The sequence below is a fragment of the Homalodisca vitripennis genome, chromosome 5 (genome assembly GCF_021130785.1).
Source record: "Homalodisca vitripennis isolate AUS2020 chromosome 5, UT_GWSS_2.1, whole genome shotgun sequence".
Taxonomy (NCBI): domain Eukaryota; kingdom Metazoa; phylum Arthropoda; class Insecta; order Hemiptera; family Cicadellidae; genus Homalodisca; species Homalodisca vitripennis.
Genome location: NC_060211.1, coordinates 71,660,428 through 71,675,843, shown reverse-complemented (window position 1 = coordinate 71,675,843; position 15,416 = coordinate 71,660,428). Strand labels below are relative to the sequence as shown.

Genomic DNA, 15,416 nt, shown 5'->3' with positions numbered 1-15,416 from the left:
AATATAACTATAAATTATTAAACTATACTAAACAAAATATTATTAAAGAGCTTAGTTAAAGCTTTTATTGCTATGTTTCAATCCCTTAAAACATAATTAGAGAATATCGTAATTTTTTACCATTCTCTAGTAGTACTGGGTAAATAAAAAAAACTAGAATACTTACTAAGGGGCCTAACTTTTGGTAATTTTAAACTGAGAACAGCAAATAATTTGGTCGGATGCTAAGTATATTGCGACAATCCATGTCAAATTATTACGGTAAACATTGAAATTGCAGACCACGACTAGTAAATTAAGATTATAGCGTTAGCTCAAATGACAACTTTCAAAAGACATATGCTCATGTATTTTCCGAAGAAATGTATTTCTTATTGTATTTTCATCTCCTAAATATAAGGTAGAATGAACGTCATAAAACGAAAAGAATTTATACTTTTAATTATTATATTACAATTCTCAGGTGTGTTAACCATTCAGTTACATTTAGTTGAACCAAATCTGTTCCTCCGTAAGATATGGAGATGATCGAAAACATCCCTTGAGATTATACTATCTGGTAACATATAAAAATCCAAAGGGCCTGACTACGAATGCATCCAGCTATCAGTGCGGACTACAACAACCCCCCCCCCCCACCAATTTGCGACATATAACAACTTCTAAGGATAGTATCAGACATTATATGTTTAAATTTCAGAAGTTTGATTACGAATAATCAATTCATTCAACATTGTAATATCTAAATTGAAGAATTAAAAGATTCATTCTCCCTGTATTTGGACGAAAATTTCTCTTATAACGCCAAAAAACACTATTTACAATTTGCCATGAATTGGTTAGATTTTATCTATTTTAATTCTTGAGAGTAGAATCAATATTAACTTTTAAATGCTTACAATAAAAATTAATGTTTTATACACGTGCAAGAAAAAAAGGCAATCAAGATATACACATTAATTCTGCCCTCCTTAGCTAATAACCCAGTAACTCCATAAAGAGTGGTTTTGAGATTTAAGTGTTTTTACATTTATATCACTGCCACTATGTAAATTCATACTTTTTGATAATATTTTGTTATATTCCTTTACAATTTTTCATGAAAAATTAAAAATTATATTAATTTCTTTAAAAATTATTGTTTTTATATAAATTTGTGGAGTTACTGTATTTGGACCTTAACAATACTAGGCCCAAATGCAGTAACTCCAGTATAAAGAATAAGTTACAGCAGTAACAGATGGAGTGAAATCAGTATGAGAGATAAAACTTGATAAGTTTTTCTCTACCCTTACTCTTAATCTTAGTGATACTTTAATCGATACAAAAAGCGAATAAATGAACTTCAGAAGATAGCGCCTATGAAGAAGAAACTTCAAAGATCCTTTCTGACATTGTCTTTTAGTAAACTAGCACATTGCCCATGTAATTATCATTGCAGTAATACTTATAATGGTCAATGTTTCATAGAAACACATTTAGGTTTTCAAGAGAATATTCAAAAGTTTGATCTCCAACTATATTATCTAGGGAAATACAAAACCTCTATCCAAGAATGTGAGGGCCTTTTTGATGTATAACGTTTTAATTCCTTACTAGACAACATTTTCACATTGCATTTAGAGACAGTACTCTCGATTGGGATTAATTTCTAGATAGTATTAGGAACTTTACTTATACTTTCACTCGTGCCTGTGATAATGTACAAATAGCGGATTGGCCAAGTTTTAATACATATCAGTTGTCTGTATTCCATATCAGCTACACCACGATGCTATCAAGAATCCTGACATATTTTATTACAACACTACCAGTGAAGGTTTTAGGTTTGAAAAGGTGGAAAGGTGGGACGAGGGGACATAATTGTAATAACATTTTTACAAATGAAAATGCATAATCAACCAAAATCTTGATTATATTTAACCACTATATAATGTATATAACAAATTATATACCTAAATATTGGGACAAGGGATGAAATAAAAATTGAAAAGTTTATTACTAAATTAATGATATTTTATATGAAATTTTAATCTGAAATGAGTAAGCATACATATTATTTTGTTATTATTTACACGATAAGTTTAGTCTTCTTTGGTAAGAATTGCTAAAATGTCTATAATTTGTTTCGGATGTTCATCAACTTTTACTTTCGTCTCTTTCTATTGATATTATATACAAGTTCGTGACTCTTTTAGTCACTATGATAGAAGGCATGCAGACAGTTTTTCACTCTTTTCATTATGAAAAATCTTATTTAAATTAGTAGTAACAGGCAATGTAAACAGAAAATTTACTGATGTTGGGAGCTGGGTACGATACGTTTTTTGTTTCAGTAAACATATATTTTGAATACCCTTTAAAATAAGGAAAAAACAATTTTTTATTTTAATAAAACATTTTAAATCTTGTGCATTCATAAAAAGGCTGTTCTGCGAAATCGTGTCGATTAATAGTAAACAAGTCAATGCTTGATGGATAAAACACTTCAAAAGCCTTAAACTGTGTTAGATATGAATCTGAGTTCGAGCCCTCTAATCTTATAGTAATTCATACAAGACTGCTTGTGTACGGCATTTTCCACTGAGGTTAGTCCTTTGTTCTATAGTAGTCACTTAGGTTGAGTCATTATATTTAGTTGATGTTTCCTTTTGTTTCATTTTAAAGTCAACACAATTGAAAGTCTGTATTCCAGCTATTTAGGATACAAACATGATTCTTTCCAGCACTCACAACAATGATTGATATCTTTTACATTGATGCAACCTTTTCAATTGATTATTTTAATAGCAAAGTTTATTAATATGTCTTCCGCGTATAAAGTTAAAGAATACGAGTATTTGTTAGAGTAGTCCAAATCTCTTCTAAAACCAGTACTAAGGACTTTAGTGGGAAGAAGACTTGTTTGCAACGCCCAATACATTTTCGTGCTTATAACTAAAACGTACTTACAGGAAGGTCATTATTTTAACTTATAGTAAAATTAAGTATGTTAGTTTGATAAATCCACACAAGGTCTTTTCCTGTTGTATAAACATTGTTATTCATATACTGTGTTTCAAACATCAGAGAGATCGCGGCTATAAACACTGGCCGTGAAAAATCTTGCTTGTGGGCTTTTGTTAAGGTTCTAAACTGTGTGTATATATATATATATATATATATATATATATATATATATATATATATATATATATATATATAATAACACCATTAAAATATCTAATAAAAAATCGATTATTTCCAAAGTGAAGAGGTTGAAAGAAGTAGAAAGTTAACACAAATGTATATTGTATACATACAATATTGTAATGAACATTCTCAAAATTAAAGTTCTTGAGAAAGAGAATAGTATTATCTATAGAATAGGAAGTAAAGATTATAATCTAAGATTAATACAGCAGAAAACAGATTAATAAACCTAATTTTGTAAGTCGTATGAGCACTCTTATTGACGAGAACCTATCTAGTTCGGCAGTTATACTAACTTTTATACACCGGGTGTTCCAAATTGTATATACTCACTAAAGGGATCTTGGAAACCATAAGAGATACAGCAAAGATCAAAATGGACAAAGTTGTGCGTGATAACAAGACCAACAAATATATGTCGTTAAGTCAATTACAGGTCACGTCGTTCACTCGTTGTGCTCTTACGATATGTGGTATTTTTTAAATCAGTAAAAATCTACTTTCTTCTGATTAAGGAAAACTGGGTCTTAGCATTAATAAAAAAATAACTCGACCTCTAAACTTCCTGGCCTTGGAAAGTTTTCACTATATTATTGAAAAATAGAAAAAAATCCAAGCGAAAAACGTTTCAATTTAGGTTCTATGCTGCGGTCTAAGGGCTGCGGTCCTGATGAGATTACCCTTGGGGTTCTCAAGTACTACCACTCCGAGCTGGCACCTCAGACCCACTCTCTCTTCATCATCAGTTCATCCAATGGAATGTTCCTGCTGTTCTTAAAGATGTGTTTGTGGTCTAAATTTTTAAAACTGGTTAATGATGTGTGCTACTAACTATATGCCCATTGTTGTCCAGTCTGTCCTTGGAAAAGTGCCTGACAGCCTTATTCTGGACATTATGAGACCCCTCTACTGGTACTAACATTCTGTCCCTCCAGTGTTTTTCATGGATGCCCTTAGCCGCCACAATCAAGTGAATGAAATATACATAGACCTAAGAAAGGAGTTCGACAGAATGGCATCAGAGACTTCTTGGTACATTGGAGGATTACGGGGTTGGTGGAGTTATGATACGGTGGTTTAGGAGTTACCTCTCTGACCGAAGGCGGTTTATCAGGTTTGTATCCCAGGTATCTTCTCCCTTTCTAGCGTGCTCCTGGGCTCCCATTTATCTTAGACTATTTCTCTTCCCAATATTTATTAATGGCATAAAGGAGGTCATCACTGTCCCCTTTTACTGTTTGTGGACGACATCAAAATTTTCGGTGAGGTTATATTTTATCAGAATAGCCAACTTTTACAAAGGGTGCTGGATAACATCATTGGTTGGTGCTCCTCTAATAAGGTGTCAGTGAACCCATCAATATCAAAGTTAATAACCTCTAGTAGAAGAACAGCTAGATAGCTGCCTACTTCAGCAGCTAGGTAGCTGCCATTGGTGGCTGCCTACTTCATCGAGGGGACTGCGGTTGAGAGCTGTAACATAATAAGGGACTTGGGTGTTGTGATCGATTCGACCTTTGAGTTTGGCTCCTATTTTAGCAACGTTTGTTCTATAGCCTCCAGATCTTTGGAATCGATCTTTAGTATTGTTAAATATGGGCTGAGTACTGAAGCAGCTGTACTAATGTTCAAAAAGCTTGTTCGTCCACTGCTCAAGTATTCTTCTATGGTCTGGTTTCCCTTCCAATTACAACACATCAACCAGCTCCAATCAATACAAAGACGCTTTGTGAGATTCCTAGGCTGCCGTGCTGGATTCCACTACCTTGATGTCCCGGTCGACGAGATGTCAGCGGTGCTTGGGTTTCAGAGTTTGGAGTGTAGACGTCGTGTTGCGGATATCTCCTTTCTGTACCGGCTCATAAACTGTCGAAGCGACTGGTCTTGTCTAATCAAGAGAATTCGATTTCTTATCCCCACTAGAACAAGACAACAGCGCTTGTTTGAGCCTAGCCATGCTGCCAGGAACTACTCGTACGAGTATATGTGGTACAGCTCCATTCCGAGGTTCATGCGGTTTGGGAACCAGATTTGTTCATAGGTGGATTTCTTTTCATCCAGCTTGCAAGCCATTCTGTTTACTACTGCAGAACCCTTTAATGATAATTTGAATTAAAACAGGATTCAATATTTCAGTTTTTAAACATTATTTATTACTGTTGTTATATAATTATTAGTTCACATCCTTACTATATTTCTTTGTTGCTGTTTTTTCTGGTTTATTACTTTTTATTATTGTAGTAACATTAGTATATAGTATATTGTTATTATACTTCATTATTGAATTTTGTTACTTCATTGTCTACATTGTTATTGTTAATTTATACATTTTTACAGTTTTTGTTAATTAGTGTCTTGTTCTGTTAGATGTTCTTCCATGTTTTGTTTTGTTATGTTGCTTTTGATTCTTAGCCACTAATTCTTCTTAGGCACATTGCCTTTGCACTCATCTTAAACTTATTCTCGCATGTAAATTGGTGTCATGCCGTTGGAATGTAAAGAAATTAGAGCCATGAAAGTTTAAAAACTTTGACAAAATAGTTTTGAGGACAGTGAATGAGCGAATCAACAAATAATTAACTTAACAATATTCATTTGTTGGTTTTTTTTTTATCACGCATAACTTTGTACTTTAACATTTGCTGTATTTCTTAAAGTTTCCAAGATTCCTGTAGTGCATACAATTTGGAACAACTGTTTACAGCCAACAAAGTTATAACCAGCATTGCAACCAATTGTGAACAGTTTTTTTTAAACCTTTCGTCTGCTTTCGTATATTGTATAATGTTGTGTGTGTAGTGTAGTTGTAAGTCTCGGTCTACTCGCGGTGATTGTATTTAGGTTAGTGTTCATAGTTTTGCTGTGTCCTACAAAATTACAAATAGTTTTTTCTAAGATTCTAGTGCAATAAATATAAAATCGAGTGTTTACTATAAAGTGCACAAGTGCAAACACTAAGTCATAGTGGGAATTCGTTAAAATGTGGAGGTTTACTTCCAATTTAACCTGTAGACTGTTATTTTTGCCCAAATACAATGCTATAAAACCTCCAAGGCAGTTTTTCTTTTCCGATTCTTTTAAGTTGGAGTCTGAGTGGAATGATAGACTGAAATCACCAATCTTAAGCAAAATAAACACTAATGATATGTTCTATGAACTTGATAATCAGTTTCAACATTTTGGTTATGCTAGTGCTTTAGATTTAGACCTATATGTAAATGCAGTAAATGATGATTCCAGTTTCGATGAAGTTGAAGACGTTGTGCACAAGTTAAGATTAAGTACAGAAGCAAGTAACATACTTCCATCAACTCATCATGGATTAATCCGATTGTATGTGAAATGTAACAAGACTGCTGATTTAATCCGTATCTTGGATGATAGGTTGAACTATGGCATATTTTCTGATGATTATTGTACTCTTTTAATGATGGATGCTTTCATTAAAGCTGGAAATTTTAGAGATGCAGCTAAAGTCAGCACTTTCAACATGTTACAGGAAGACGTATCGAATCCTTTAATAATGTATATGTCATTGTACGCTTGCCACAAATACCTTGAAAATCCTACCCCTTGGAAAGATGAAGACGAAGAGGAAAAAAATGATGGTGGTGGTGAAGATGATGATGATGAAGAAGTCAAAGTCAGGGTGAAATACATTCGAAACCCATACTTCGATGACCATTTTGATCTTGTAGACCCCAAACATCTCTTGGGAAAAACTTTAAACCTCATTGGGACAAATATTGTAGATCATGTGGGAAGATCATACAAGTTACTTGGATTATTACTTCATGACAGATTTGAACAAGCAAATGATTATATCAAAACTATTTCAGAATCAAAAGAAACTCCTATTCTTGCTAAAGATGCGTTATCAATGGCAAATAACATATTAGATGAAAAATGTAAAGTTGATAGTAACTTTAAAAATGTTTGTGATAGTTTAAAAGAATTATTAAACCGATCTTTCTCTGACGCACAGTTGGTTATTGAAGATCAGCTACTATCAACAGTAGAAACACGTTTGAGAGATTTGGTAAAAACTAATGAATCATCAGAAATAAATAAACAGCTGCAGGTAAGAATATATATTCATATTTTGTGAGGGACCTATAAACTCCACTCGTGCAATTTCCTCACATACCTTCCGTCAACTACCTAACTTTCATATTAACTTGGTTTAGAGGTTTTTTTGAAGAAGGTAAAGATAGGCACCATTGTAGGGCATTGAATAGTAACCCTGTGTCATCCTGATCAAGTTAGCTATAAGCCTAACTAACATCAAGTTTAAGTCATTGTTACAGTATTCAACAGTTTAATTTTGTAAGTAACTTGACAACCCTAAAATTTTTGATAGCTATAATTGTTTTGAAATTTAAATTTAAAACAAATTATATACCACAGCTTACTGAAGAAGGTTATTCTAACACTTTCAGTATTAAGCACTACATGCCATTTAGTCAACATGTTAATAAATTGTTTAAAACTAAATAGAAATATACCCTGTTATTAATCCTAATAGGCTAAAGAAACTTTTTGAGGATCCAAAATTAAACTATTTAACTGCTGATCAGTTTCTCCCATGAGATGGGCTATGCTAAATACAATAAGGCAATTCACGCATCACTCTCAATGTTTAACATATTGAGATATATATATATATATATTTATTTATATATATTATATATATATATAGTATGTTGAAGGTTAAATTAGGTCAAGCAGGAAACAAAAGCTATGACTACACAGGCCAGAATGTTTAAGTGGGCTGCAGTATATAAGAGGCCACCACCAAAGTAGAATCATAGTATATCCTTAAAAATAGTCAAAAGTAACTAAATGTTAAATTGTTTTGTTTGTTACATTTTATAGATACACATAACATAGATAGTTTAAATATAACATAATTCGTGTAAAAATTTTTGTTTCTATAATCAGTTTAGATAATCATAAATATGATTCTATTGTGGTGGAGGCCTCTTATTATACTGCAGTGAGTTTGTATTACATTTTTAGTTCTTAAGCATTCGGGTTCATGATCAGACCTCTATAATTTTGATATGTTACTGTTAGATACTGTACTATCTCGAGGGATGTTATTTGTTTGCCACCATGTGATAGCTTGTACAACTAATACTTCTTTTTACAAGATTTAAAAAATTTGGTACTTTGGTATTTGGGGGCCACTATTAAGTCAAATAAAGTCTGTTCTTTGTAATATTGTTTTTTTCTTTAGATCCCCGTAACAAAAACTGTTAAAAAATAGTTGCCTTTGAAATAATACTGAAGTACCAAAAATATATTGGCTTAAAAGCAATAATTGACTCCAACCCTGAAAAAACTTAATTAGTTTATGTTGTTTATATAATAATTTTCTAAGTATTTTCCTGTTGTAAGAAGAACTATTAAGGAGAAGGCATACATATCCTGCTCTGCCCTGTTTTACTCGGCCTGGCACCGTCTATGTCCATTTGCTTTGTGTGAAAACAAATGATCTGCACAGATCGATTTTGTCCTGTTCTGCATAGCCCCTGTCTAATACTGCAGTGCTTAATATTCATATACTATCTTACACCCAAAATACGATCAATTTTGTCCTGTTGCAAATCCAACTCACTAGCGAATTCTGCTAGTTCACTTTTTGTTTTGGTTGATTTGATATTAAAAGAATATATGCTTCACCAATTCATTAATGATTCATATTCTTAACAAGTTTTTCTGCGATACCAGAATTTTTTCCAAACATATGAAATCTACAAAATTCTCCTTTAAGTCTACTTATGGGAGTTTTATTTTTAGATCTGATCAAACAGTGGTGTACGATTTTTGTTGGGATCAAATTGGTTCTTTGCACAAGGGTTGAGGGTGTGGGTGCAATGGGTTTTGTAGACAGTCGCAAAGAAACTACGGATTTGCCGTAAAGTAGTGGCTCAGCGGACTGACATTGTATGCTGCCTACAGTTTCTTTGTACAGCACAGTGATTTTCTTTACAAATTGGAGAAGGATTGATTATTATCATTTAAGAACAACATCAGCCAAGTCTACAGATGTCTGTAAAGTATTTGTATTAGTGCAGATTAATATACATAAATCAATTTATAGATTTTTAATACATTTTTTGGCTTAAAAAATATTAAATTTGTTTTTACTTTATTGTTTAAATACTTAAAAGTATAAACTTTACTAGTAAAACAAAAGTGTTTGGATGTGACATGTATTTAAAGTGAGACTTCAACCATGATTCTATGACCCAAATTAAGGGTGTTAGTGTTTGAGGTTTAACATTGAGTTCACTACTGTCCGCATCTGACTTGTTTGCACGCACGGGGTGCGCTACTAGTCACCTCCGCACATTCGCCCGCGAATACCTTGTAGTAGAGAGTTGAGATTTCACCAGTGCACCTCAAATTTGTATTATTACGTTTTAATGTATAACATAGTGTAAATTCATTAGGTGAAAGGAAGTTTAATTTAATATAGTGTATATTTGTGAGTTTTTAGCTTTTCAAAATGGCTCCGGTTCGCAAGAAGGGACAGACAATTCACAGTGAGGTAAGGGATGTTATAAGGCGAGTTATTCAAAAGTGTGATGAAGAATCAAATACGAGTACTCTCCAACATAGACTGAAGCAGAGTAATATCCGGGTAGCTAATTACACGGGTATATCAGTGCGAAGTGTAACATCTATAAGGAAAGAAGGTGTCGAAGCCGGTAATGAAGCCTTAAGTACTCCTGGGAAAAAAGACCATATTCAGAGGAAAAAAAAATTTCACATCGATGAATTTGATCAGAGAGTGATTCGTGATACCATTAATGATTTTTACATTGTACAAAAGAAAGTGCCAACGGTACATAAATTATTAACGGCAATTAAAGAAAAGATTAACTTTCCTTGGGGAGTACACACTTTACGACGCTTACTTCATACCATGGGGTTTAAGTGGAAGAGATATGGAAAAATCAGGAACGTTTTAATAGAACGGCCTGATATAGTAAACTGGCGTGCTCGTTATTTGCGAGAGATACAAAAGTGTAGACACGAGGGTAAAGTTATTTTGTACCTAGACGAGACGTGGGTGGACAACAATTTAACTTTTGGAAAATGTTGGAGTGGTCCTGGTGTTCCTGGCGTCTTGACAAACACGAGTTCATCTAATAGACTAATAGTGGTTAGTGCCGGCACGAAAGATGGATTTCTTCATGACTGCAATTTAATTTTCAAAGCTGGCAGAGCTACCGGTGATTACCATGGTCAAATGAATGGCGTTAATTTTGAACGATGGGTTCACGAAAAACTATTGCCACATCTTCCAAAAAACAGCTTAGTTGTCCTTGATAATGCACCATATCACTGCCTTCAGGACAATAAACCTCCTTCTAAATATGCAGTTAAAAATGACATGGTTAATTAAAAATAATATAGCTTGTTCCACGACTATGAAAAAATTTGAACTGTACGATTTAATAGTGCAACACAAACCTCCACAAAAGATTTTCCGTGTAGATTCTTTACTAAAGGCACATGGACATTTAGTAATCCGTTTACCACCTTATATGTGTGAGCTAAATCCTATAGAGTTAGCCTGGGCTACCATGAAACGGGAAATTAAAAATTACAATATCAAAGGTGATTTATGTTTAACAACACTTGAGAAAGTGACAACACATGCTATGAACTCTGTTACCAAAATAGACTGGGAAGGTTTTACTAATCACACCCTAAAACTAGAGCAGGACTTCTGGATAAAGGATGGATTAATAGAAGACATCATTGACCACTTCGTTATTGAACTTGGTGGCGTGGACTCCAGTGAAAGTGACGACCCCGATGACGACGACCAGAGTTCTTCTGAATCAGATCTCGCATGTCCACTCGACTAAGGTTAGAAAACAAAACGTATTTTGTGTCATATTTTTAAAAATATACGGACTTTTTATTATAACACGTATGGTTTCAAGTCCCAACATTTTTCAAGATAATAAGTAAAACATATAGAATTACTTAAATACACCAATTTCCTGGCGTTATAATGTGACAAGGCAAATAACTAATAGTTTTAGGCCGGGTAGTAGTGCGGGAAGTGACAGCTGGTCGACAGCCTCAGCCAATGGCAAATGCATTCCTTAAGCTCGCAAACAAGTCAGATGCGGACAGTAGGTTAATCTCAAGGTCATTTTACTACAGCCATTCTTACCAACCTAGTGTAGGCCACATAGACACACTATTTATACAGAGTGTGATCATCTCTATTATACAGATTAATATACATCCAAATGCTTCTTAGTTTTGTTTATATTTTTATCAGTTAAATTCAGAAAAAATCCAACCTTTTTCTACTTTTGTATAGCTACACTTCGAACTATGTATGTAGTGCATTTATTTCGAATTTTATGAATGCATATGGGTGTAATACATTGACAAACAATACATTACAAAGTAATCTCGTCTATTACATTCATAATGTACTTTTTCCATTGTTTATAAAGACATTATGTTTTCATGCTTAATTCCATAGAATCGGTGTTCATATTCTTGATGTTCTAAATTAAAAAAGTTATTAGATGAGTCAGTACACAAGGGCTATCCAGAAAGTAGGTTACGTTTCGCTCTGTAGCCACTAGGGGCAGGACAATTGTGGCCATTTTGATGTCAGGGCGTTTCTCCGTACAGTGGCTATCCAGCCATGCTAGTGAAAGGTTACTGTCGTTGCTTGTTGTTTTGCAATAGCAGTTTAAAATGTGTTAAAAATTCCGCATTGTCAAGTGAGGTCGGTAATACGGTTTTTATTAGTTAAGCACAATAAACCAATTGAGATTTTTCACCAACTCTATAAAGTTTATGGGATGGATGTGATTACTGAAAGTGGAATACATCAGTAGTGTATTAGGTTTAGAAATGGCCGAACAAATGTGCATGATTATGAACGAAGTGGACGGCCAATCATTCTGACCGATGAAATTGTCTCTTAAGTTGATGAGAAGATAAAGAAGAATGCCGATTCACAATAACAGAACTCTCAATTAGTTCTTAAATTTCAAGAAGTTTGTTACATGAAATTGTTACGCAGAAGTTAGGTTCCCATAAATTTTTTGCAAGATGGATACTGAAAATCATAACAGAAACCCATAAAAATTAGCGTCTAGCTGCTTCATTGCCATTTTTGGACACTTACAGAAAAAATGGTGACTCGCTGCTCGATTGAATCATTACAGGAGAGGAGACTTAGGTAAAACACATGAATTGCGAAACCAAATTACAGTCTATAGAGTGGGGGCATGTACACTACCCCCAAAACAAAACCAAGGAAATGCATGCAAACATTGGCACGGAAGATTATGGTAACTGTGTTTTGGAATAGTAAAGGAGTTCTTCTTGTTGTTTTATTAGAATGTTAGACATCTATAAATTCTGCGAGTTATTGTGAAATCTTGCAAAAGTTAAGAAGAGCAATACAAAACTAGCACAGAGGAAAGTTAAGTTCGAAAATGTTATTTTTTGCATGACAACCCCTGTCCACACGTGGCAAATTGGACTTGAGAAGTCCTGGACACTTTTAAGTGGGAGTTACGTTAGAGACATGTGTACCAACATAACGCTACAAAAAAATTAAATAAGGAATATTCATAACCCGCGGTAATTAAAAAGTCATGATATTTTTCTCTTATGCCACAGAAACCAAAGAAATATGGACTGAAAATCACGTGTTTGTGCAACTCAAATACTGAATAGTTTCTGAATGCGTACATTTATACTGACATTTATTTAGCAGGTCTCAGTGACAGAGAACATCTCTCAGTTTACCCACACAATCAGTGATAGACCGTTTCACCCTATTGTTAATAGCAACAGAAATATAATTTCTTTTTTTAAAGTTTGTTATTGACAATGGAAGGTATGAAAGGTTAACACGATTTCAGACATTTGCCATCCATTATATGTTACAAAACATATAACACCATAGATATAACCAAAGGTATAACACACAGAAACATCATAGTTGATAATCGGTTTTCGTATATAGAAGTTGTGGATGAACTTACAATGAGACAGCCTGTGTTGGAACCGTGAAGGAAAAAATTCCTGAAGAGTTCCTACAATACCCTGGGAGACCAGTAATATCTTCCTTTTATGGCCAACATGACACTTTTAGCTTTCTTCCATGCACTCACAATTGAGATTAATAAGGAGAATGCTAAACCAGATATAATCTGCTATTACAATAGTTCAAAATGTGGTGTACTTTTACGAAATAATGTGCTATATTCACCACAGGTAAGAAGAAAAGGTGTTTGTCACTGGCAATTTTCTACAAAATGCTAAACATGGTACTGCCAATGCTTAATTTTGTACATGATCTTCAGGAACACATCTGTAATGACATGCTTTGAGTTTGTCGAAGAACTCGGATACAGACTACTTGTTTCCCATCTTCAAAAGATGTGAAAGATGTCAGAGAGAGAGAGAAACATTCAAAGTGAAGAGGGCCCATTTAATCAAATTTTAAATATTAGTTTAAATTAATTTTGGAAAACATAATATTAATTTGTTTTAATGACAAAGAACCTGTCAAATATTGTAGTTTTATTTTTAAATGCCATTATTGTGAATTAATTGATATTAAGATAAAAATATTCAAGTATTCAAATATGAAAGAAAGCAAAGATGCAGAATAAGTTCTCACAGACCGGAGTTTTCAGTTGACATTTTTCAGCCAGGGTTTCGGTGTAAGTGTTAATTACTCCTCAGAATATCCCACAAATAAATTTTCTGACAAGAATAGAAACACATAAGTTTTGTTCTTCCTTAAATTAGCGATGTGAGATTAATTTATAAAAAGTAAAGTGGAACATTTAATTTGTAACTCTTTGGAAAGAAATCTATACTCTCTATTTTATTATGCTCTTTTTGGTTGTCACTTATTCTTATGTAACTTGTCAAAATATCTTGTTTTATACTCCTCTCATAAGTAAAAAATATTTTCTACATTTATGCATTTCCATTAGCTAAGGAAGTAGAAGCTCTATTTCCAACATGTGCTATCTTATACATAATGCAATGTGTTTGTTTTTATAAAGATATGTAAATTACTTTAACTATTAAAAATTTGTAATTTATATATATATATATATATATATATATATATATATATATATATATATATATAATATTAGGAACCATCCAATCCTTAATCTACATTTCTAGTTAAAAAAAATTAAAATTTTCTCAAATGTTTTTAGATGCTACCTTACATATGCTCCCTTTTGTTGCAGATTTATGAAAAATGGGAAATCCATAGAGGAAAGCTTCTTCAAGAACAAATTGCAAGACTTAATAAGGAGAAACAACTAGCAGAAATTGAGCGTCAGAAACAGCTTCTTAGAGAAAAAGAAGAAGAGCTCTTCTTTTTTGACAATGAAGACAAACTGGATCTGATCATTGAGGAAAAAGAAAAGAAACAAGAAGAACAAAGAGAGCGGGAAAGACAGAGGATGTTGGCTAAAACAAATGCAAAAGAAGAAGAAAAAGAACCAGAACCAAAAGAACCAACATTGGAATCATTCTTCGATGAAAATATTCCAATGAAACTAATTAAAACAAAACTGTAAAAATCATTCTTGTATTAAGGTATTGTAAATATTAGTTTTTTTAATAAAAAATGTGATTCATTATTTATAATCAATATTTATTTGTCTTTATTTTTAAGAAACAAAATTCCCACCTCTCACTAATATCTTCAGACTTTAACAAATATATCAGTATAGAAAGCAGGTATTCCATCATGAGCTTAGTGAAAAGAATAAAAGGGCAATTATCTGGGGTACTATATATGCCATTACAAAATTTTGATGAGGGAATAGAGAAAAACTGCAGGCTACAAGTACTGTTGAAAAAGGTTACGGAATTTTTTTCAACATTTACTTCGTTGATTTTGTTACCATTGGGGTCTTGCTAAACCAAAAATCATTGCAGGACCAGAATCATTTATGATGTAATCAATTAAAAATGATTTGATTGACACTTTCTTATTTAGATGGGAAGAGATTCCTTTTTTTCATTAAAGTTGTAAAGGCGAAACAATGTGTTTTTCTTGCTTTCCTAATATCATAATCATGCTGACCATTCTTGTAGAAAACAGCAAAGTATATTACAATAATAATGAGTTACCAAAACACATAGCAACAAAAAAATCAAGTGTACAATATCTTACTGTTAGAAAA

The 15,416-nt window shown here is 33.0% G+C and overlaps 1 protein-coding gene across 1 annotated transcript; it reads left to right on the top strand.

Annotated features, from left to right (window-relative positions):
* Positions 1–5,954: 5,954 nt before the first annotated feature.
* Positions 5,955–14,880, top strand: LOC124362339 (28S ribosomal protein S27, mitochondrial-like). The gene is made up of 2 exons (XM_046816762.1): positions 5,955–7,273; positions 14,469–14,880. Exons 1-2 carry the CDS (start codon positions 6,173–6,175, stop codon positions 14,802–14,804), a joined length of 1,437 nt encoding a protein of 478 aa, XP_046672718.1. The 5' UTR covers positions 5,955–6,172; the 3' UTR covers positions 14,805–14,880.
* Positions 14,881–15,416: the final 536 nt, after the last annotated feature.